The sequence below is a fragment of the Pteropus medius genome, unplaced genomic scaffold, assembly GCF_902729225.1.
Source record: "Pteropus medius unplaced genomic scaffold, Ma_sr-lr_union100, whole genome shotgun sequence".
NCBI classification, from domain to species: Eukaryota; Metazoa; Chordata; class Mammalia; order Chiroptera; family Pteropodidae; genus Pteropus; species Pteropus medius.
The window spans coordinates 935,335-956,165 of NW_024342645.1; the positions used below are offsets into that span (position 1 = coordinate 935,335).

The 20,831-nt window shown below is 48.4% G+C and overlaps 3 protein-coding genes across 4 annotated transcripts; 1 reads left to right on the top strand and 2 right to left on the bottom strand.

Annotated features, from left to right (window-relative positions):
- Positions 1-8,881: 8,881 nt before the first annotated feature.
- RNF26 (ring finger protein 26) lies at positions 8,882-11,679 on the top strand. Its single transcript, XM_039866648.1, has one exon. The coding sequence runs from the start codon at positions 9,462-9,464 to the stop codon at positions 10,761-10,763; it is 1,302 nt and encodes a 433-aa protein (XP_039722582.1). The 5' UTR covers positions 8,882-9,461; the 3' UTR covers positions 10,764-11,679.
- Positions 11,680-13,239: 1,560 nt separating this feature from the next.
- Positions 13,240-15,227, bottom strand: C1QTNF5 (C1q and TNF related 5). 2 transcript variants are annotated; one of them, XM_039866650.1, is made up of 3 exons: positions 15,006-15,227; positions 14,474-14,731; positions 13,240-14,104 (listed from the first exon to the last, which is right to left on the bottom strand). In XM_039866650.1, the coding sequence occupies exons 2-3, from the start codon at positions 14,685-14,687 to the stop codon at positions 13,587-13,589; spliced, it is 732 nt and encodes a 243-aa protein (XP_039722584.1). In that variant the 5' UTR covers positions 14,688-14,731; positions 15,006-15,227; the 3' UTR covers positions 13,240-13,586. The 2 variants fall into 2 exon arrangements, with proteins under 2 accessions (XP_039722584.1, XP_039722583.1); XM_039866649.1 differs by lacking the exon at positions 15,006-15,227 and having other exon boundaries at positions 14,474-14,995.
- Positions 15,228-15,558: 331 nt separating this feature from the next.
- On the bottom strand, positions 15,559-20,704 carry MFRP (membrane frizzled-related protein). Its single transcript, XM_039866637.1, has 13 exons — positions 20,499-20,704; positions 20,271-20,373; positions 20,043-20,156; positions 19,761-19,922; positions 19,416-19,629; positions 18,867-18,997; positions 18,603-18,728; positions 18,293-18,369; positions 17,795-17,943; positions 17,172-17,302; positions 16,880-17,011; positions 16,183-16,310; positions 15,559-16,096 (listed from the first exon to the last, which is right to left on the bottom strand). Exons 1-13 carry the CDS (start codon positions 20,550-20,552, stop codon positions 15,872-15,874), a joined length of 1,746 nt encoding a protein of 581 aa, XP_039722571.1. The 5' UTR covers positions 20,553-20,704; the 3' UTR covers positions 15,559-15,871.
- Between the last annotated feature and the right edge of the window lie 127 nt (positions 20,705-20,831).

Genomic DNA, 20,831 nt, shown 5'->3' on the forward strand with positions numbered 1-20,831 from the left:
CTATTTTATTGGATGGATTTTATTCCATTACTGTCCTTATTTATTTTGATGCTAAAATTAACCCAGATTTGGCTATCTTTGAGCTGGCTCCTGTGTCCTTTGGCAATGCCTACCCTCATAAATTTTGGTGCTACTTTCTTTCTTTCTGGCACAACAAGATGTTCCAAGTTCATCTATTAGCTTCTTTGCCCCAGCTCTGTAACCAACCTTTTTCCCAAGGAACTGTAGTTCCTTTTTGTGGGGAATGGTAGTTAGAAACTAAGATCTGGGCACTAGGTATGCTCATTGGTACTGGGATATCATTGCATCTATGCCCTTTCAGTGGACAGAGTTAGGGGAAAATGTATATATCATATATATAATATACGTCTAAAATACTAGATATCTAATATATCTAATATCTAATGTGTACTATATACGTATTAGAAAACACGAGTTCATACTGATAACTTCCAATTCTAATCCAGCTCCATGGAGTTCTACCTTGCTTTCCTGCATTCCCTATTTCTGTCTTCCTTCCAAAGAAAATATTCTGGCTCCCAACAATATTTTAATATTGCTACGCTTATACCACTATGAAAAACAAAGCTAACAAAAATAGTTCAAGAGGACTTTCCTTCCCCCAGGACATATAGTACTTACTTCCCTGTTTTCTGTGTGCTTACATTATTCATATGAAATATAGTTGGGTTCATTTATTTCTGTTTGCATTCAGTTTTGGTTATTTTTTGGTTATTTTTGTTGATTTAATTTAATTTTTAAAATGTGTAGAGCATTAGCGTGGTTCCAAAAGTCAAACTCACACAAAAAAGCATACTCAAGGAAGTGGTACTCCTTCTCCTATCCCTCCCACCCCTTCCCTCCACTCCTGCCCCTTGTAGATAATTCATTTTATTATATTTCTGGTTTAACCTTCCTTTGTTTTAATTTTTTTCAATGTTTTCTTAATTATCTTCTTTCTTACACAAAAGGTACCATGCTGTATTTAATATTTTGCACTTTTCTTTTTTTCACATAACAGTGTAAACTGGAAATCACCCTATACTATAGAGAGCTTCCTTATTCTTTTTTTCTTTTAACAGTTGTATTGTACTCCACTGGATTTACCTACCATAGTTTTGTCCACCAATCTCCTATGGACTTTCAGATAAGTTTCAAATGTTTTGCAATTATAAATAGTGTTGCAATAAATTTTCATTTTGTTTTAAGTTAACAGTAAATTCCTAAAAGTAAATTGCTGGGTCAAAGGGTAAAAAAAAGCATATGTAGACTGTTTCATTTTGTTGTATTTTTTAAATTGTGGTAAAAAAACACAATATCAAATTTGCCATCTTAACCATTTTTAAGTGTACAGTTCAGTAGTGTTAAGTATATTCACATTGTTGCAAAACAGAAGCTCTATACCTATTAAACAAAACCCTTCCTTTCCTTCTCCTTCTAGTTCGCAGTAACCACCATTCTACCTTCTGTTTCTGTGTATTTGATTACTTTAGATACTTCATGTGAGTAGAATCATATTCTATTTATCTTATTGTGACTGGCTTCTTTAGCTAAACATAATGTTTTCAGCTTTCATCCATGTTGTAGCATGTATCAGAATTTCATTTGTTTTTATGGCCAAATAATATTCCATTATATGGATATACCACATTTTGTTTATCCATTTATCTGTCAGTGGACACTTGGGTTGCTTCTACTTCTTGGCTATTGTGAATAGTGCTGCTATGAACATGGCTATGCAAATATCTCTTTGATACCCTGCTTTCAATTCTGTTGGATATATATCCAGAAGTAGAATGCTGAATTATGTGGTAGTTCTATTTTTAATTTTTTGAGGAAACTTCATACTGTTTTCTATAGCAGCTGCATCACTCTGTATTCCCACAACCAGAGTGTAATAGGTCTCATCTCTCCACTTCTTGCCAACACCTGCTATTTCCTTGATAGTAACCATCCCGCCTTGGCCTCTCTGATGACTGGAGATGCTGAGCACCACCCTCATATGCCTGCTGGCCAAATGCACATCATCCTTGGAGAAATGTCCATTGAAGTCCTCTATACATCCCCCAATAGGGCTATTTGATATCCTCTGGTTGAGTTGTAGGAGATCTCCACACATTTCAGACACCAACCCTCATTAGATACACCATCTGCAAATACTTTTCCCCACTCTGTAGGTGCCTCCCCTACTCTGTCGATTGTGTTGCATGATGCACGAAAGCCTCCAAGTTTGATGCAGTCCCATTTGTCTATTTTTTCTTTTGTTGCTTGTACTTTTGGTGTCACATTGAAGAAATCATTGTCAAATACAATGTCATGGAGTTTCTCCTGTTTTCTTCTAGGAATTTGATAATTTTGTTTCTTACATTTAGATCTGTATTCCATTTTCAGTTAATTTTTGTACATGGTATAAGATAAGTGTTAAATTCATGCTTTGCATGTGGATATCCAGTTTTTCTAACACTATTTGTTGAAGAGACTGTCTTTTCCTCATTGAGTGGTTCTGGCACCCTTGTTAAAGATCATTTGACCATATATGTGAGAGCTTATTTCTGGGCTCTCTATTCTATCCACAGGTCTTTATGAATATCTGTCTTTATGCCAGTACCACGCTGTCTTGATTACTGCAGCTTTGTAATAATGCATATGCAGATATTGTAGATGTTGCCAAACTCCTCTCGGTTGGGGCGGTAACATTTTTGCTTTCCTACTAGCAAATGTATGAGAGTGCCTGTTTTCCCAGAGCCTTGCCAACAGAGTGTACTATCAAGCTCGGTTTCCTTATAGAGTATTAAAATGAAGCTTTTTTAGACTTAGAAAATATTTAAAAATTTAAAAAGAATTATTTAATCCTTTTGAAAGTAAAACAACTAGTGTACAGTCACATACAAAATCTAGACACGGACATTACACGGACATCACAAAAATTAACTCAGTCTCATAGATGTATGTGTAAAATGTAAAACTATAAAACTTCTAGATGGCATAGGAGAAAATTTAAATGATTTCGGGTTTGGCAATGACTTTCGGCATGATCCATGAAAGAAAAAATTAAAAACTTCTGTTCTGTGAAAGACACTGTTAAAAGACTGAAAAGACAAGCCATAGCCTGGAGAAAATATTGCAAAACATGTATCTGATAAAGAAATTTACGGTGTTCAAAGAACACTTAAAACCCAATGATAAGAAAATAAACAGTCCAGTTAAAAAATGCACCAAAGACCTTGATCAAACACCCCATCAAAGAAGATCTATAGATGGCAATAAATACCCAAATGAAAAGATGCCAGCATCATTTGTCACTGAGGAATTGCAAATTAAAACGACGAGATACTACACCTATTAGAATGGTTAAAATTCAAAACACTGACAACACCAAATGCTGGAGAGGATGTGGAGCAACAGGAGCTCTAATTCATCACTAGTGGAAATATAAAATGGTACAGCCACTTTGGAAGATTGTATAGCAGTTTCTTATAAACATACCTGTACCATATGATCAAACAATTGTTCTCCTTGGTATTTACCCAAATGAGTTGAAGACTTGTGTCTACACAAAAACCTTCTTATGGATGTTTATAGTAGCTTTATTCATAATTCCCAAAACTTGGAAGCAACCAAGATGTTCTTCAATAAGTGAATGGACAAACGAACTGGTAGGTACATCTATATGATAGGATATTGTTCAGGGATAAAAAGAAGTGAGCTATCAAGTCACAAAAAGACATGGAGGAACCCTAAATGCACATTGCTAAGTGAAAAACCTAATTTGAAAGGGCTACATACTGTCTATGGCCATACTGCCCTGAACGCGCCAGATCTTGTCTGATCTTGAAAGCTAAGCAGGGTGGGGCCTGGTTAGTACTTGGATGAGAAAAGGCTATGCACTGCACTGTGTGACTCCAATGATATGATATTATGGAAAAGGCAAAACTATGGAGATAGTAAAAATGTCAGTGATGTCCAGGAGCTGGGAGTTGGGGCAGAAATGGGGTCAAGAGGAGGAAAATGATAAATAGGTGGAGCACAGGGGATTTTAGGGCAATGAAAATATTTCATATGATATAAATGGTAGATATATGGCATTATACATTTGTCAAAACTCATAAGATGTACAACACAAAGAGTGAACCCTAATGTAAACTATGGACTACAGTTACTAATGATAATGTATCAATATTGGTTCATCAACTTTAAAATAAACAAACAAAAGTAGTCAAATTTAGATTTTTTTGTTAAGTGTTTGTCAATGTTATTAATAATAAGCAACAGATATCTCAAATATCTGTGGGTAGTGCATATTCAAGAGAAACTGAATTTTGTACTTGAGACCACGATTTGCTCTTTATTTGAGAATCTTCCATTGTTTTGCTTAACTTTTCAAGTTCTTTTTATATCTTGTCTAAATTAAGTCTACTTGTTTTAGCAGCATTTAGCCAGTGTTTCCATCACGTGGCCAAGAGCGGTTGTGAGGTCAAATGTGTTTTTTCAAGATGTTTTATCTTTGAGCAGATTCAGAAAATATTGTATATAATTTTTTCATTTTCCAAAGAATGCCATTGTGATCAGCACAATCGAGGTCAGGTATAGTAACAAGTTCAACTGTGTGCCATATAGGATACATGGCACAAAAAAAGCTTCTGAATTTTTGGTGAAAATTCTGGCTTGTTCAACTTTATGTTTACTAACCATGTGAGCCCTGTTATCATGGACTTGTCTTCAGTAATCTTTTAAATGCCTAAAAGTGTAAGTTGCTTTTTTTCTCCAGTCCTTTCCTTAAGTCAAAAAAGGGCTAAAAGCAATTAAACATGTATGCTTGTTTTATTTTGACTTACATATATACAAAATTTTTAAAATATGAATTAATAATGCAAATATTTCTCAGCCACTATTGCAACTACTGCATTAATTTTCAAGTACTTCCAGAACAACAACTGGAACAGGAAGAAAAGCAAGAGGATTTGACTAGTTAAATAATGTATTTCTTTTCTTAACTAAGGGGTTCAACTGCTCGAATCCATTTCGCATAAACCACAGATCTTCATGGTATTCGGACGGACAGAGTTGCCTCATATTTTCAGGACGTGGGTTATGAGATGTGGTGAGGTACCTCTCTGGGCCTGAACAGTTATTACTAGCTGATGTTTAGGGTTGTGGGTTCTGCTATACCAGTGAAGCCTTGGGTCTGAATTGACTGAAGAAAACATTTTTTGGGGGGGATGTTTGTGATTTGTGAGGCCCTTGGGTGGTAGTGAGAAGGAACAGGGTAGAGGGGGCAGGATGAAAGTAAACCTTCTATGAATGTACCTTTTAATATAGTTTTGATTTTGAGACCCTGTAAATACATAATTAAAAAACAAAATTAAATCAAAAAGGAGGGGAGGGGGAATCCAACTCTAAAACCATGGCAGTAACATAGATTTTACTGAATGCTTGATGAGAAGATGAAGGGCGGGGGGGAGGGTTATAGTACACACAATATTACAAAATAAAACTCCTGAATTAGACAGTCTTTCATAGTTTTATTCCATCTCTTAATCCTCAAGCTCCCACAACCTCTAAAAACCCCTTCTAGTTTCATCTAGCTTCTCTCACCTAGCAGAATAAAAATGTCCTGCAGTTAGCATAACAGCAGAAACCTGTTGTTGCTCCATTAGGCCCCGCTGGGGGCAGAGGCCTGAGGGCTTAAGTTCATCCCACTACATCTTCAATTATAGAATTCTGCAAGGATAGCATCTCCAGGCATTCGGTTTTCTCATGATCTGATTTATTTTCTTCTCAATCACTGGGACTCACACTACTAAACAATTTGAACTTTCTCTTTAAGGTCAGTTGGTGTCAGTTCTTTCCATCAACCCTCTCTAGTTTTTCTTCCCCAGCTTCCAAATAGATGATGACCCCTGCTTTGGCAACTGTGGGTTTGAACCAGCTTTTATCTGAAATCCAGTCCTGGAGGAGAAAGAAACATTATTAAGTTAGTAGAGATACTGCTTGAATCAAAATTAAACTGTTTCCATGATCACCTCAAGGGGAGTGGTTTACAACCTTTAGGTACTGGGAAGCACATTGGCTTCTCCAAAGGAGGCCATCCCAGCACTTCTCTTGAATTGCAGTCACATGGTGTTCTCAGCCATTATGTTATTAGCTTAAGAATATTTTGTAGTAATTCATTTGTCACAAGAATTTTGGCTACAGGTAACTTCTGCCTGCCTACAGCTGGGTTGCCAACTGAGTCAAAGGTTGTGACTCACTCAAGGTGGTCTCGGCTGAATAACAACTTAGATCACTCAGAGGGGAGGCCTTGGTACCCAACTAATGGAAATACTGTCTTACAGGATCCTGCTAGCTCCAAGAAGGTCTTTCTTGGTATGCAGAGTTGGCTGGTTAATTGTGCACAGCGCAGGCACAGCAAATTTATTAAGTTTGATTTTGAACACATTGAATTTGAAGCTCCAGTGAGATATCTAGGAGCCATCTATATTCAGGATGCAGTTGAAACCTGAACTTTGTCAGAGACATTCAGACTGAAGACACAGATTTAAAAATCATCATGTAAAGAGAAGGGGTCATGAATAACAGGAGAGGGTAATGTCCAGGGGCCAAGGGTGGAGGAAGTAGTCACTGGTGTTGAGTGTTGCAGGAAGATAGATTAAGAACTTGTCACTGGATGAGTTAAGATTTTTGAAGAGGAAATGTTAGGGGTAGTGGGATCAAGTATCTTGAAAAGAAGATGAGCATATTCTCCAAGATTTGTAATTGAAAAAAAAAATGCAAGGGAGACAATAAAAACATCAGTAATCATAACCATAACAGACCATGATCTGGGCAGGAGGCTAAAACAAGTCTTTGTGTTATTTTCCTTTGTTTAGAGAGATTAGCATTTTGTGGTTAGAGTTTAGATTGGATTGGCAGTAGAAATTGACTTCTGTGAAATCAAATACTGTAACAAAATGGGAAGTTGGAGTCTGGGGGGACACCAGGGGAAAAACCCGTGGAGTTTTAGAAATCGAAGTTCTTGCTTTGCAATATAGTGTAAATACTATTGAGATCCTCTTGTCTCAGTAAAGGTTTGCTGCATACTGTTAAACGAACAAACAAACAGCTTAACTTCCATGGCTGGAAACCTTTTTAAAAGAAGGAGTTTATTTTTTTATTCTTTATTTAAAAAAATTTTTTATTATGGTGACATTGGTTAACAAAATCCAATAAGTTTCAGGTGTACAATTTAATAGTAAGGCATATATATATATATATACATATATATATGTACACACATATATAACTATATTATATACATATATTACATTATATATAATTATATAATATATATTAATTATATATATATATATATATATATATATATATATATATATATATATTACATTGTGTGTTTACTACCCATAGTTAGATTTATTTCTGTCACCACATATTTGACTCCAAGAAACGGTTTATTAGGCTGTATTTCTAGACAGAAAAGAACCAGATCTTGGGGTATGAAGTCTAAACCACCAGCAGCATGGCTAGTTGGAAAAGATAAGCAGTCCTGGAGGTGCTGAGTGCTTTTATACATTATGTTTTGGAGAAGAAAGATGTAAGCTGTTTTGATAGAATTTACATTGGCTACAGATAAGGAAGGCAGGATAAGGTGAAGGCGGTGGCAGTTCTATGATGGGAAGAAATATTTACTACTTTTGATTGGTTAACAGGCAATAGTTGTGAAAGTTTACGCATATGCAGGACAAAGTGGCATCTAATGGTTGTCTAGTTGTTGCTAATGAATGCCTGGAGGTTGATTCAAAGCTCCAACATACATTCAGGAATGCGATCACTCTTTTGTTAATTGGCCCACAGCTATTAACTGGTTAATAATAATTCCTGTCTCTCTCTCACTCACCCATGCTGTAATTTAATTTAGAACATCTCAGAATTTTTCACTTGTCAAAATTTTTCACTTGTCACCTCGACTTTGTATCGGTGGCGCTTTAGGGAATGAAGGATTTAGGCAGTGTTCAGAAAGGGGTGAAGGGGGACAGATATTTTTAGGAGCCCAGGCCAGAGCGGAGATGAATTCACTCCAAGCAGGAAATCAAAGCAATGGTGACCAGGGGAAGGATAAGCCCCCAAGTATCCTTCGCAGTAGTAGAGATTACCAAGCTTCACAATGTATTTTGGAATGGGTCTCAAATACATTTTAAATATTACTTGAATATGAAAGAAGAGGACAACTTCTTGAGGCACCGAGGCCATAGAATAGATACATAACTACTGTTCAAGTAAACTAATAGGGACTGCGGTAGGAGAGTGAGCTATTTCCTGTCTGTGGCCTTTTCTCAACATCTGAGGATGCTGAGAAAACCTGATGGAGCTTGAGGAAACAGTTTGGAATAGTATCTTGGGAATCCCCTGTAACAATGTTTCCCCTTGTGAACTGCTTGATAGCGGACCCCGTCTTAAACACTTTTTTTTGTATCCCCAGTACATTTGTATGAGCTCAATAAATGAGAGAATAAATTAATGGATAGAGGAGGACGAGGCGGAGAGTCTGAGAAGGATGCAGAGACGGTGCAGTCCCAGCTCAGAGACAGTGATCGCCAATCTGCATCTAAAAGGATCACTCCTGGAGGCCAAGAGAAAGAATATCGCCCATATTTAGCCCAAAGTCCTGCTCTTTTCGGGGGCGGGTCTAGGAGGGCATATTCCGCCTCGGTCTGTCCGCTGACCAATAACCTCCTCAAAAGGGCGGAGATTTCACTATCTCCACCGCCTCTTTGGAAAGTAAATAAGTTTGGGCGCCGTTCAAACAAACCAATGAATGTTCGAGGTTTCTTGCAGTTGGCCCTCGCCGATTGGCCGGTGTTCGTCGTCCGTCCCTCCTTGTCACCCTCTGCCCCCACCCCTTCGCACGCAAGATGGCGGCGCCCAGCGGAGTGGAGGCCGCACCTGGGGCTTGCTGAGGTTGACTCCCTTTCCACTTCCCCCTTGGGCGCCGAGCCCCGCGAGCCCAGAGGACGGGGGCCGGGCGGGGACAGGGGCACCTGCGTAGCTGGACCGCGAGCCCGCGCCCAGCCTACGCCGCCCCCACCCGGCCCCGGCCCGGTCCAATCCCATCCGTTCCTGGTCTGCTCTCCATCTGACTCATTGCCTGTCGTGGTACACCACCATCAGGCCCCCAAAGCTGAAGTCTCTCCTCCAGCTCGGGCTCACCTCCACTTTAGAGATGTTTGGCCTCTTCTCTCCCAAACAGCCCGCCTTCAAAACCGGGACTACTGGACCAGCACCTGGCCCCCGTTCCTTCCACTGAGCCGCCACTTGCCTCTAACCTACTTTCTCAGATTTTTGATTCTCTCCCTGGATTGGAGACTGCTCATGCCCCTTTCAAAATAACCCCCATCCATCCCCCAAGTATTGGCAATCTTGACACCCCTCTCAACCAGGAGCCAGACTTCCTCTATAGCCCTATCATGGAGGCTGTGTACCTGGTGGTGAATGGTGTGGGCCTGGTGCTGGACGTGCTGACCTTGGTGTTGGACCTCAACTTCCTGCTGGTGTCCTCCCTCCTGGCTTCCCTGGCCTGGCTCCTGGCCTTCATCTACAACCTGCCACACACGGTACTGACTAGTCTTCTGCACTTGGGCCGTGGAGTCCTGCTTTCACTTCTGGCCTTTATTGAAGCCTTGGTCCGGTTCACCTTTGGCGGCTTGCAGGCCTTGTGTACCCTGCTGTACAGTTGTTGCTCTGGCCTAGAGAGCCTGAAGCTCCTGGGGCATCTAGCCTCTCATGGGGCACTGAGGAGCCGGGATATACTGCACCGAGGTGTCCTCAATGTGGTCTCCAGTGGCCATGCTTTGCTACGCCAGGCCTGTGACATCTGTGCCATTGCTATGAGCCTGGTGGCCTACGTGATCAACAGCCTGGTCAACATCTTCCTCATTGGCACTCAGAATCTCTTCTCCCTGGTGCTGGCCCTTTGGGATGCAGTGATGGGGCCACTGTGGAGGATGACAGATGTTATGGCTGCCTTCCTAGCTCACATTTCCAGTAGTGCTGTCGCCATGGCCATCCTCCTCTGGACCCCCTGCCAACTAGTATTGGAGCTCCTGGCCTCAGCTGCCCGCCTTCTGGCCAGCTTTGTGCTCGTCAATCTCACCGGCCTGGTGCTGCTGGCTTGCGTGCTGGCAGTGACGGTGACTATGTTGCACCCTGACCTCACCATGAGGTTGGCCACCCGGGTCCTCAGTCAGCTCCATGCCCGTCCATCCTACCACCGGCTCCGAGAGGATGTTGTGCGGCTATCTCACCTAGCACTGGGCTTGGAGGCCTGGCGCCGAGTGTGGAGCCGCAGCCTGCAGCTGGCGAGTTGGCCAAACCGGGGAGGGGCCCCTGGGGCCCCTCAAAGTGGCTCTAGAAGGATATCCTCAGCCAGGACCTGGCGACAGGACACTCTTCCTGAAGCAGGGCCCAGATCAGAGGCTGAGGAAGAGGAAATCAGGATGGCCAGAGCGACAGCTTCCCGGGGCCGGGAGAGGCTCAATGAGGAGGAGCCTATAGCTGGGCAAGACCCGTGGAAGTTGCTGAAGGAGCAAGAGGAGCGGAAGAAGTGTGTCATTTGCCAGGACCAGAGTAAGACTGTGCTGCTTCTGCCCTGTCGGCACCTGTGCCTGTGCCAGGCCTGCACTGAAATCCTAATGCGCCATCCCATCTACCACCGCAACTGCCCACTCTGCCGTCGGGGCATTCTGCAGACCCTCAATGTCTACCTCTGAAAACTCCCTGCCTGCCCACCTCTCTAGCTCCATGCTTTACACAGCTTCCTGTGCTAGGACAACATTAACACCTGATCTCCGAAGTCCTGGCGTGAATCCTGTCCTGCCTCCATGGCTTTCATGCCAAGCCTCCAAGCCATACATCCAGGACATTGCAATGGGATACTCTGGAAGACTGTGACCTGGGTGGGGACAGGATAACAGCTTCTCTTTACCCAGTGGATCTCTGCAATGCTGAGGGTGGTGAGTGTGTCACTATGCAAGACCCTGGGACTGTTTGCTGTGGACTCACCTCCAGCTTGCCAGGGCCTATCCAGATGCCACCTCTGGGGCTCCCTGTCTGTGCTTCTAGTTTTTCTGTTGGGGATTTGCAAGTCCTTTCCTCTCCCACTCCCCTCTGGCTCCCCAGCTTCTGCAGCCACAACACATCAGTGTCATTTGGGTATTTTGGCACCTTGGGCCTTGGAATGATTTTGAACCTTCACTTTCAGCCAGAGCTCCTGTGCCTGGTAGGTTTTGGGGGTACTATCTCTCAGGTGCCCTTAGAGCTACCACTTCTGCTTGTCGTGATCTTATCAGGTTCCTTTCCAACCTGATCCAACAGCTAGAATCAAGAGTTTAACCTTTGAGAGGTGGGTGGTGTCTGCACTTGGCTTTGGGACCATGTACTCTCTGGCACCCCAGCTCCACTAGGAGCCTCAGGGGAGATAACTACTTATATTCCTTTCATTCCCCACATCATAGAGAAAACTGGCATTCCCCTTCTATTTGTTTCTCCCTGGCATTGGGGAGGGCAGACTGTACACATTTCAATAGAGTCCAAACAGTAGGGGACAGGGCCTAGGAGCATGCAGTTCCCTGAGGGGTCTCTCTGGCCCAGTTTCCAATGAATAAAGTTCTGTTGACAGCTCTGACAGACTCTGTGCATCCTTGCAAGGGTGAGCAGTTGGTCAGGGTAACTGACATTAGGGCAGAGTCCTTCAGTCCTGGAGTCACAAGTGCGGTGTGTGGGGAAAGAGAGAAGATAGGGTGAGAATACGGTGCCTTGGCGGGGAGCCCATGCCAGGTGTGGCTGGATTAACTTTCATCCCCTCCAATTTGTGGCCTCACACACATGGCTTTTGGAAAGTCCTCTCTATCTTTTCTATTTTTGCCAAAATTAAGCCCTAGTAGAGAGGAGTGCGAACTTTCTCATCCCTTGAGTCATCCTTCCTAGCTTTTTCTCAAGTGTCACTGTTCCTAGGAGGGAACTTGGAGTTCCTGCTGTCTGGAGCTCAGTCACCTCTGATCCCTGAAGGAGCTGGTACCTGTCTCTTGGCATAGAGTGGTGTTGTGATGGGCTAGAGTATGGCTATGGGACCCCCTGGCGGAGCTCAGTATTCCTGGGGCCTGTCTCTAGCTTACTTACTCCAGCTCAGTCCCCATTGGTCATATCTACCTTCATGACCAGCAAGGTTGTGGGGGGAACACTCCCCTATAGTTGTATGTTAAATCTAGGAATATAACGCCAGGGGCAGCTTTCTGTAAGGGGAAGGGGAGGAGGAAAAGGGGTAGGCCAGGAGGGAACTGAGAGGCCTCTGCACTTTCTCTTGAGTGGAGAGGCCAAGCTATTGTGGGCTTGGCATTAGCCATGGTTTGTTAGTGGATTGGGGGGTGGGACAGGACTCTTGAAGGTTGGAGGAGGGGATCCTTGAAGCAGCTTTGTGGCTAGTCTCAGGTTTGGTGGTGCAGCCCACCCAGGCTATGCTCAGTATACAGGGGGAGAGTTCCCACATCCTCCTTGGAGTTGGGAGGCCTGAGGGAGGGCTTTTTCTTCCCTTCCCCCAATTCTGGAGAGGGAGCTGAGCAAGGGGAGCCTTGGCTCCTAAAAGTCTCTGTTTAATGTGAGGATAAACATTTTATGAGAGAAGATAAACTTCCTGAGCTGAAAGCAGAGAATCTCCTTTTCTTCCACCCGCATCCGGAATTTTATTGGCAAACCTTGATACCCTTCTTACCCCTAATCACCCCAGTCAAGAGCGGAAGCCACCCAGGTTCATTGCTGCATTCTGGGCCTGGGGCGTCCTCTTGTGGTCATCTGAGGAACGACTTATCTCTGGGAACCCAGGTGGTCATGAATGAAAACCCTTGGCTCCTTTTTGTTGATCAGGGCAGGGGTGTGTGTGGTAAAGGTAGTCCCTACCTAGTTTGTATGACATCTCTGAGTTAGAAAAAAGTGGCCAGAGTCCCACATCAGGAGGGCACCCTCCTCAGTCAGGCACTCCTGTTCACAACCTACACAACTGAGAGTTAGCTCTGTGGAGCAACCTCTCATTCACCTGGGCCTGCTTCCTGTATCTTCTGCCCCTTAGCTCCTCCAGCCCAAGAGTCCTCTCTTCACTCTCCTCCATCTTCCCCCCACCCTCAAATCAGGGCATCCCCACCACTCAGGAAGAAAGGCTGAGCCAATAGGAGGGTTTTAAAGATTTATTGAATAATCTTAAAAAAAAAAAAAAAAAAAAAGGACAGGAGCAGGAGGAAAAAGGTAGGACCCAGAGAAACAACCAGGAAGAGCACTCCAACTTGGGGTCCTAAGTCAGATGACTCACACCTGCCAGCACAGAGCGCTCCTTTGGTCTTGGGCAGAAATCCAGCCAGTGCCCCATGCTGCTAGTCCTGATCTCAGACAGCCTCTGTCCCTATTCCCTGCCAGCAGCAGTACGGACAGGCCACCAATCATTTACAACATTCCAGGGGGGCCAGCCTTCCTGGATGATGTGGCTATCAGTGTCACACCCTCCTCCCCTTCAAGGGAGAGAGTGTGAAGTCACTTTCCAGTGGGCATCAAGCGAAGACAGGGGAGCTGTGCCAGTCAGAATATACCAGAAATCCAGAGAAGGTGCTGTCCGTCTTAATGCTGGCATAGATGCCAATGTAATCACCCACACCCACCTGCACCCACACCTGGTCCTCGGGCTCTAGCCTCACCATGGCGCCCCCAGAGAGCGAGGCTGGCTTGGGCCACCCCCCAAAAAACTGGAAGAAAGAGGCGATGGACTCGCCATTCTTGACCAGATCGAATTGCAGGCTAGCCCGGTAGACAGTGGCGTGGACCGCGAAGTAGTAGACCCCGGGCACCTGGCAGGTAAACTTGCCAGTGGCGGCGTCGTAATGACCCTGCTCGTTCACCAGCACCCGGTCGAAGGGAAGGGGCGCGTCCGATGGTGGAGGCACCCGGCTCTCCGAGCGCTTGGCACTGAAGGCGGAGCGTGGAGGCACCGAGCACTCCCCCGCAGGCCCGGTCGCCCCTACGGGGCCCGCTTCTCCTCGCGGCCCAGGCTCCCCACGGGGTCCCGGTAGTCCTGCGGGGGTAAGGGGAGCGGTTCAGGTGAGTGTAGCAGCCGGTCCGCCCGCAGCGGGGTGCGCGGAGAGCAACACTAAGAAGCCTCTCCCTCCTCTCTAACTCCCCAGCCGCCACCTCCCCGGCTAGTGCTTCCCGGTGCACCAGGGTCCCCCCCCCTCGTCCCCGTGTCCTGCAGGGCTAGTAAAAAAAAGGCCCCAGGAGTTCTGGCCCCGCCGGCTGAGTCACTCCTGTCCCCTCCCGGGGCAGAGCGGGAATGGGCGGGACGGGAGCGGCGCCCCCTGGCGGGAATCCCAAGCCACCGGCCCTCGGGCCCCGCAGAGCTGTAGCAGGGGCCGCGCCAGCTCCGACGTCCCTGTGGCCTTCTTACCCGGCCTCCCGCCCTCGCCTTTTTCTCCCGGAGCCCCAGGCACGCCATCGCGGCCGTCGCGGCCGTCGCGGCCAGGCAGGCCCTGGCTGCCATGATGGCCTGGCGTGCCTGGAAGGCCGGGGTGCCCCGGGCATAGGCTGGGGATCTTGTTGTCGTCCAGAGGGGGCGAGCCGGCCGCCAGGCCCAGGAGCAGCAGGGCGAGGAGCGGCCTCATTGCGCTGGCACCGGGAGCTGGAACGCCGGGATCCTTTCGTAGTCTGTGGGCCAGGCAGGGCAGGAGTCGGGTTCCAGAATCCCGGGACCTGTCTCGCCCCCGACCCCAGCGCGGCCGAGTTGGTCCCCAACCCACTGCCATGCCCCTGGGGTTGAGCGGCCGTGAAGGAACAAATAATGGGGCGCCCTGAGACCCGAGAACTCTGAGAGGAAAACGGAGAGCGAAGGGAAGGCCGGCCCCTCCCCCACCAGCCCGGCCTGCGCCCAGTTTTTCCCACAGTCCCCTCCCCCATCCCCATTCCTCCTCCACCAGACTCACCCCCTCCTGGCTCCCTGCCGCTTGCACTTTCTTTGACCTCCTTCGGGGCGCTTGCTACTGTGGACCCTCCAGTTGACCCCTCCGCCCTCCCCTGCGCCGCTCTCCAGCCTGGCACCACCTTCCCTAGCGGTCCCCCTGGCCCTGGTTCGTTCTCTGCAGGCTCCGCTCTGCTCCTCCCAGACTCCAAGAGGAAACCAGTTGTTCAGGGGCCAAGAACTCCGGGACGAGAAATAGGGAAATAACTCGTGGTGTCGCCCGGCGGCCGGCCAAACTTTGGGAGAGGGAGGATGGGGAGAGAGACTTGAGCCCCACACAGAGGCAGAACCGTGAGACGACACTCGGGGCACCAGCTGCTCCAGGGAGCTGGAAGGAGAGAGAGTGCAGCGACAGAGACCAAGGACAAGACTCCCTCCCAGGAGAAATATAAGCTGAGAACTGAGGTTGGAGAGTTCTAGAGGCAGATGGACCCCCCAGGACTTAGAACTGGGCCTGCCACATTTCTAGGTACTCAAAACTCTTTATTGAATAAATGAAAAAGTCAAAAAGTGGGTAATGAAGAACCTGGAAATGCAGATGGAAAGGGGGAAGACGGAAGATAGGAAATGGGTGTCAGAGGCTTGGGTGGGAAGCAGTCCAGATTGAGGAGACAGGCCAGCTGCTGGGGCCATAAAGGGACAGAGAAGGAGCTGGGAGAGTGAGAGGGTCTCATTAGCTCAATTGAGGACTTCTCCTCCCCTCCCTGGAAGGCCCCAGAGAGGATGGGCAGAATCCCATGCTGGTCCCCCTTCTTTTGTCCCCGCCCCCTCCCGCCTGCCCTGATTAGCAAGGGAGGATGCACAGGGAGAGGGCAGGGGCCCACTTCAGAGTCAGGGCTGGGCACAAGCTTCCAGGCCTAGTGCCTCAGGCAGCCTGTTGCAATTGAAGGGCCAAGGGGTGCCCAGTAATGCCAGGCCCGACTGGCATTGACGCTCTGCGTCCTGGCAGACGGAGCGACAAGGGGGAAGGACACTGCCTAGTGGGGTGCAGTGGGGCACCAGCAGCCCGCAGAGGAGCCTCCGGAAGTTCTGATAGCAGGGCAGACTTGTCAGGCTCTGTGGAAGGAGATCAGCCCTCAGGCACCTGCTCTTCAGGCGCCCTCCCCTTCCTGGCAGTCCCTCCTTATCTCTGCTCAGAGCACCTTGTAACTTCTGAGGATCTCCACCACTTCCTCCTGGGTGGCCATGCCCACCCAGATGTTGGGAAAGGCCGTAGTATTGTAGCTCAGCCCGATGCACATCTCTACTTGGATGGGCTCACAGGCCAGCTCTGCAGGGGTGGGAGGGGAGGATCACTGTGGGGACCACTCATTGTGTAACTGGGGGCAAGTCAATCAATCACTATATATTGGTCAGAAGGGGGTTGTTGTGAGAATCAAAGGAGATAAAATGGAGAAATGCTTTACACACGTCGAGGATTCTGTCATCCTCGAGAGCCTTCATCAAGCATTGTTGACCAGCCCTGGGCATCATACAGGCACCTCTTGGATCTCAGGGAGCATGAGGCACCAGCATTGGCAGAGACCACTCAGCATCTAGAAAGAACTCCCCTGATCTCACCTTCATCTTTGAGGTGGGCTATGGAGAGGAGCTCTCTCTCTCTGTGTGACAAGGCTGGACTGGTACTTGAAGGCTCAACAATCCATTCCCAGATTCCCATTTACCTTGGGAGTGACACTAAGTACCATTGCCACCACCAGGACTCTGACGAATCAGGGTAGTGAACCCCCCTCGTCAGGGAGGATAGGGATAGCTGTTATGAAATATGATGTGAATGGGCACCCAGCCTGCTCAGGCCTGCCAGGCCCTGCCCACGGGTCCCTGAGGCAGGCTTCTCACCTGGGGGTGGGAACAAGGGCCTGCTGCACTTGTCATCACTGCTATTTGTGCAGTCTCTCCATGTGTCACACATCCACTGCAGATTCTCACACCCTCCATCCCGGCAGGAGGACTCTCTGGGTCCACAGGGGTCTGTAGGCACAGGGGGGATGGCAGTGCCCTGGACATGCCTGTCCTTCCCCCTTCTCCCCCCTCCACTGCCTTCACAGTGCCCTGATCAGGGTCTGGAGCCCTTCCTCGTTTTCCTGGAGACTCCTCTACTGCCTACACCCATTCACCCAAAGGCACCTACTCTCTGTGGCATTGAGGGCTTGGTAGGTGGCTGAGAAACCCCTGCTGTTGATGCCACGATCTGTCCTAAAGAGCACAGCCAGTTGGTGGTATGAGGAGATGAGGCGAGGGGGCGGCTCTGCTCCGCAAAACCTGCCCAAAGCAGAGAACAGTCCTGGGCGTGGGGCCCCTTGGCTGGTGGTCGTGCACTGAGGCCTCCCACAGGTCTCACTCAGAGCTGGGCGCTCTGAGCAATGCCAGAGGGGGATGGGAGGCACAGGCGCTGTGTCATGGAACTTAGGGTCTAGTGAGGAAGACACTTATATTCAGTAGACAGAGTATTAAACTGCTTGAACTCGAGCCACTTTGAGATGGGAAAAATCAGGTAGTGTTCCTGAGGGAAGTGAAAATGGATCTGCTGGTGGGAGAACTGGGAGAAGGAGGGACTGGGAAAGGGTGTCCTGAAGAAGGGTGATATAAGGAGCAAAGGCTTTGTGGTAAGAAAGGACAAGCCTTCTTTAGGATGAAGTGAAGAGACCTCTGGCTTGAAGTAACTGAAGCGAAGGAATAAGTTGGGCTAATTTGTAGGAAGTCATTACTGTCAGATTATGGAGGATGGAGTTGATCAGCAGGTTCTGCAGATACCTGCCCAGGAGGCTGAGGGCCCCTGAGTTGCTGGTCTCATACACCTCCACATAGTCAAACTTGCACTCATCCTGAGCTTCCAGGCTGAAGTTGTGGAACTGTAGTTCTATGCCATGTCCAGCAGGCACTGAGATATGCCAGGTGCAAAGCTGTGGGAGGGCACAGATGGTGTCATTCATAGTTCCTTCTGGGCATCCAGGCTGAGCACCAGAAGGGCTTCCTCCCTGTTGCAGGCTAGGCAGGGAGTGGGTGGGCACTGCCCACCTAGCTCTCATCATAGGCACTTTTTCATACAGGAAGGGCATTTTAACTTGTCTGGTCTCAGATCAGTTCACCGAGCACGGGAACATCTTGGTATGTAGTAGGCACTTACTAATGTTTCCTTCCTGCCTGCTTGATCTCTGACCTTCTCAAGTATAAGGCAGTGTCTACTATGCTGTTTCCAATCACACTAACACGTGGATGCCACACTGCCATCCTCATGGAGTACTGGGTTACCTGTTGGTGAAAATACTCCTGCAGGTAGCCAGGAGCAGAGAAAGTGCCTTGGAGCCCAGTCAGGTTCCCTCCACATCCTGTAGAGAGAAGAATGGGCTCATGAGTTGGCCAGGGTCTGTACCTTTGCCCAACAGGGCTGGCAGTGACTGCAGAGGAAAGTTTTGGCCATGCTCATAGGGAAACAAGTTCTGGGCCAGAAGAATCACTAGGCAGGTTTGGGGCTGAGCCAGAACTGGGGAACCCAGCCTGAAGCTGGATCAGATGCCTGAAGTCAGTCCCCCTCGCCCCCCAGGGCTGGTGGGACCCATACCTGAGAACTGGGCACTGCAGTTGGTCTCGTCACTGCTGTCAGCACAGTTGGCAAAACCATCACACACTGAGTCAGGTAGCAGGCAGATGAGCTGGTCACAGGAGAACTCATCATGGGCACAGCTCCCTGGGGCAGGGGGCAGGGGACATCTGGATTAAGAAACAAGTCAGAGTCTCTACCTCTTTTGACAGTGCTGGGAGTGGCCGGAGGGGAGAGAAGTGGACCATTGACAGGTAGCTGGGGACACGGTTGGAAAACACTCACCATGCCCAGGAGCCACTGCCTGGTACCAGGCATGGAAACCAAATCCTTCCACACTACTGTCAGAGACGAAGGCCACTTGGAGGTGGCTGGCATTGGTGTTGAGTGTTGGGGGAGGCACTCTCCCACACACTCTGCAAGAAGCCAGATTGGGGGTGATGGAGGCTCAGAACACAGGGCCAGCCAGAATAGAGCCTGCCTGGGCCCTGTTGTCCTCCTTCCTTAAACCCCGAACTTGTGACAATATGGTCAAAAAACCTCCTTTCATTTCCCAGGGAGCTCTGACCTTCCTAGCACCTGCACATCCATCCTTGCAGCATTTATTCATGGGGAAGGAGGTTGGGGCTCCATTTTACAGTTTTGGAAACCATGGTCAGAGAGAGGAAGTGACTTTCCCAAAGTCATACAGCAAGGTGGTAGCGGAGCCAGACTCAGAGGTCAGATCTCTCAATTTCCTCCCAGTCAGGCCTTTCCCACTGCAGCTCCCTGGCTCTGCCCTCCAGATAGTGGTTTGGGACAGGAGTGAGACCTCCTGGGGACAATGGGACCCACCTGAGGAGGGGGCCTTCAGGCTCAGGGGAGATTTCCAAGCGATCAAAAAGACAGGAGGCCACACTCTCCAAGCTGAGAGCTTCGATCTTGAGCTGTATTGCATGGTCTGTGGCCACTTGGATGTGCCACACGCAGTGGGCATTGGGTGGGTAAGGGTCTGGGTAGTTGGGGCTGCTGAAGAAGCCCCTTGGTCCAGGAAGGAGGCCCCCACAGGCTGCAGAGATGGGGGTTAGAATTCAGAGGTCAAAAAGAGAGAGACCCTTTTTTCCAGTGTGCATCTTCCTGGCCCCCCTTCCTCCTGCCATCTTGGGCCCTTCTTCAGGAAGGTCTGCCCTTAGTACTCACTGGGCTGGGGTGTGGGGTTCATGCCTGCCTCCTGCTGCCCTTTAGGGGTTTCACTTGCCTCAGAGGTTGTGGTAGTGGTGGTAGAGGTGGTGCCAGTGGTGGCGAGGCCTCGGGCAGGCAGTGGATCATAGGAGGCCCCAGAAGGGGGTGCAGCCTGCAACTCTGGAGGCAGGAAGATGAAGGAGTAGGGTTCAGAAGAGCTGGATGCCTGGAGGGACAGCTAGTATAGCTCATGGATTCTTGTTCTAAAGCCCTTCTCCCAAGGAGAGCCTGGATACTTACGGGCCAGGATGATGGCCACCAGCAGCCCCAGCAGCAGGAGCAGAAGGCTGGCCAGCAGGAGGACACACAGCCAGGAGAAATGGCAGTCTGGCTGCAGCCCTCGAGTACGCCGACCTGAGGGCAGGTGGGGTGGGATTTTCAGAGCCAACTTCCCTCAGTCATCCCTCACAGTGCCCTCAGCTCCTGGGCTTCTCAGTCCTACCCCCAGTCAGCCCCAGAGATGGTTACCATGCCAGGGAGCTTGGATGCTGCAGCTGGCATCTTCCCGAAAGGCCGGTGGAGAGCAAGGTTGCCCCAATTCAGGCTCGAAAGTAGGGTTGCAGAATTCAGTCTGAAAGGGAGAAACTTGAAGGCTGAGGGCAAGTGGCAGCATTACCTGGCAGGTGTGTCCACTGGGCACGGTCAGCCCTAGGCAGGCAGCTGGGTCTTGGGAGAGTGGTTCTGTGTGACCCTTACCTTGCTCAGCTCTGTCGCCTCCACACACAGGATGACATCTGAGCAGTTCTTCATGGCTCAAGGCTCTGCATGGCTTTCTGGAGTCCTTGTGACAGCCCAAGCCTCCCTCCCCCACCTGAGGGAATAGGCTAGACCAACTTGCAGGCCACCCTTGGCAGACTGGTTCAGGCTACTGGCTACTCTGCCTCTGTGTGGGGGAAGGGACAGCAACCAGAAGGAATTTGCAAAGGCATGAAATGGTCCCTTAATCCAACTCAGCTGAGGATGCTGAGGTCAAGACCGTGGCACAGGACGGCAGTCCTTAAAGGCACAGGCAGTGGCTGAGAACATCCC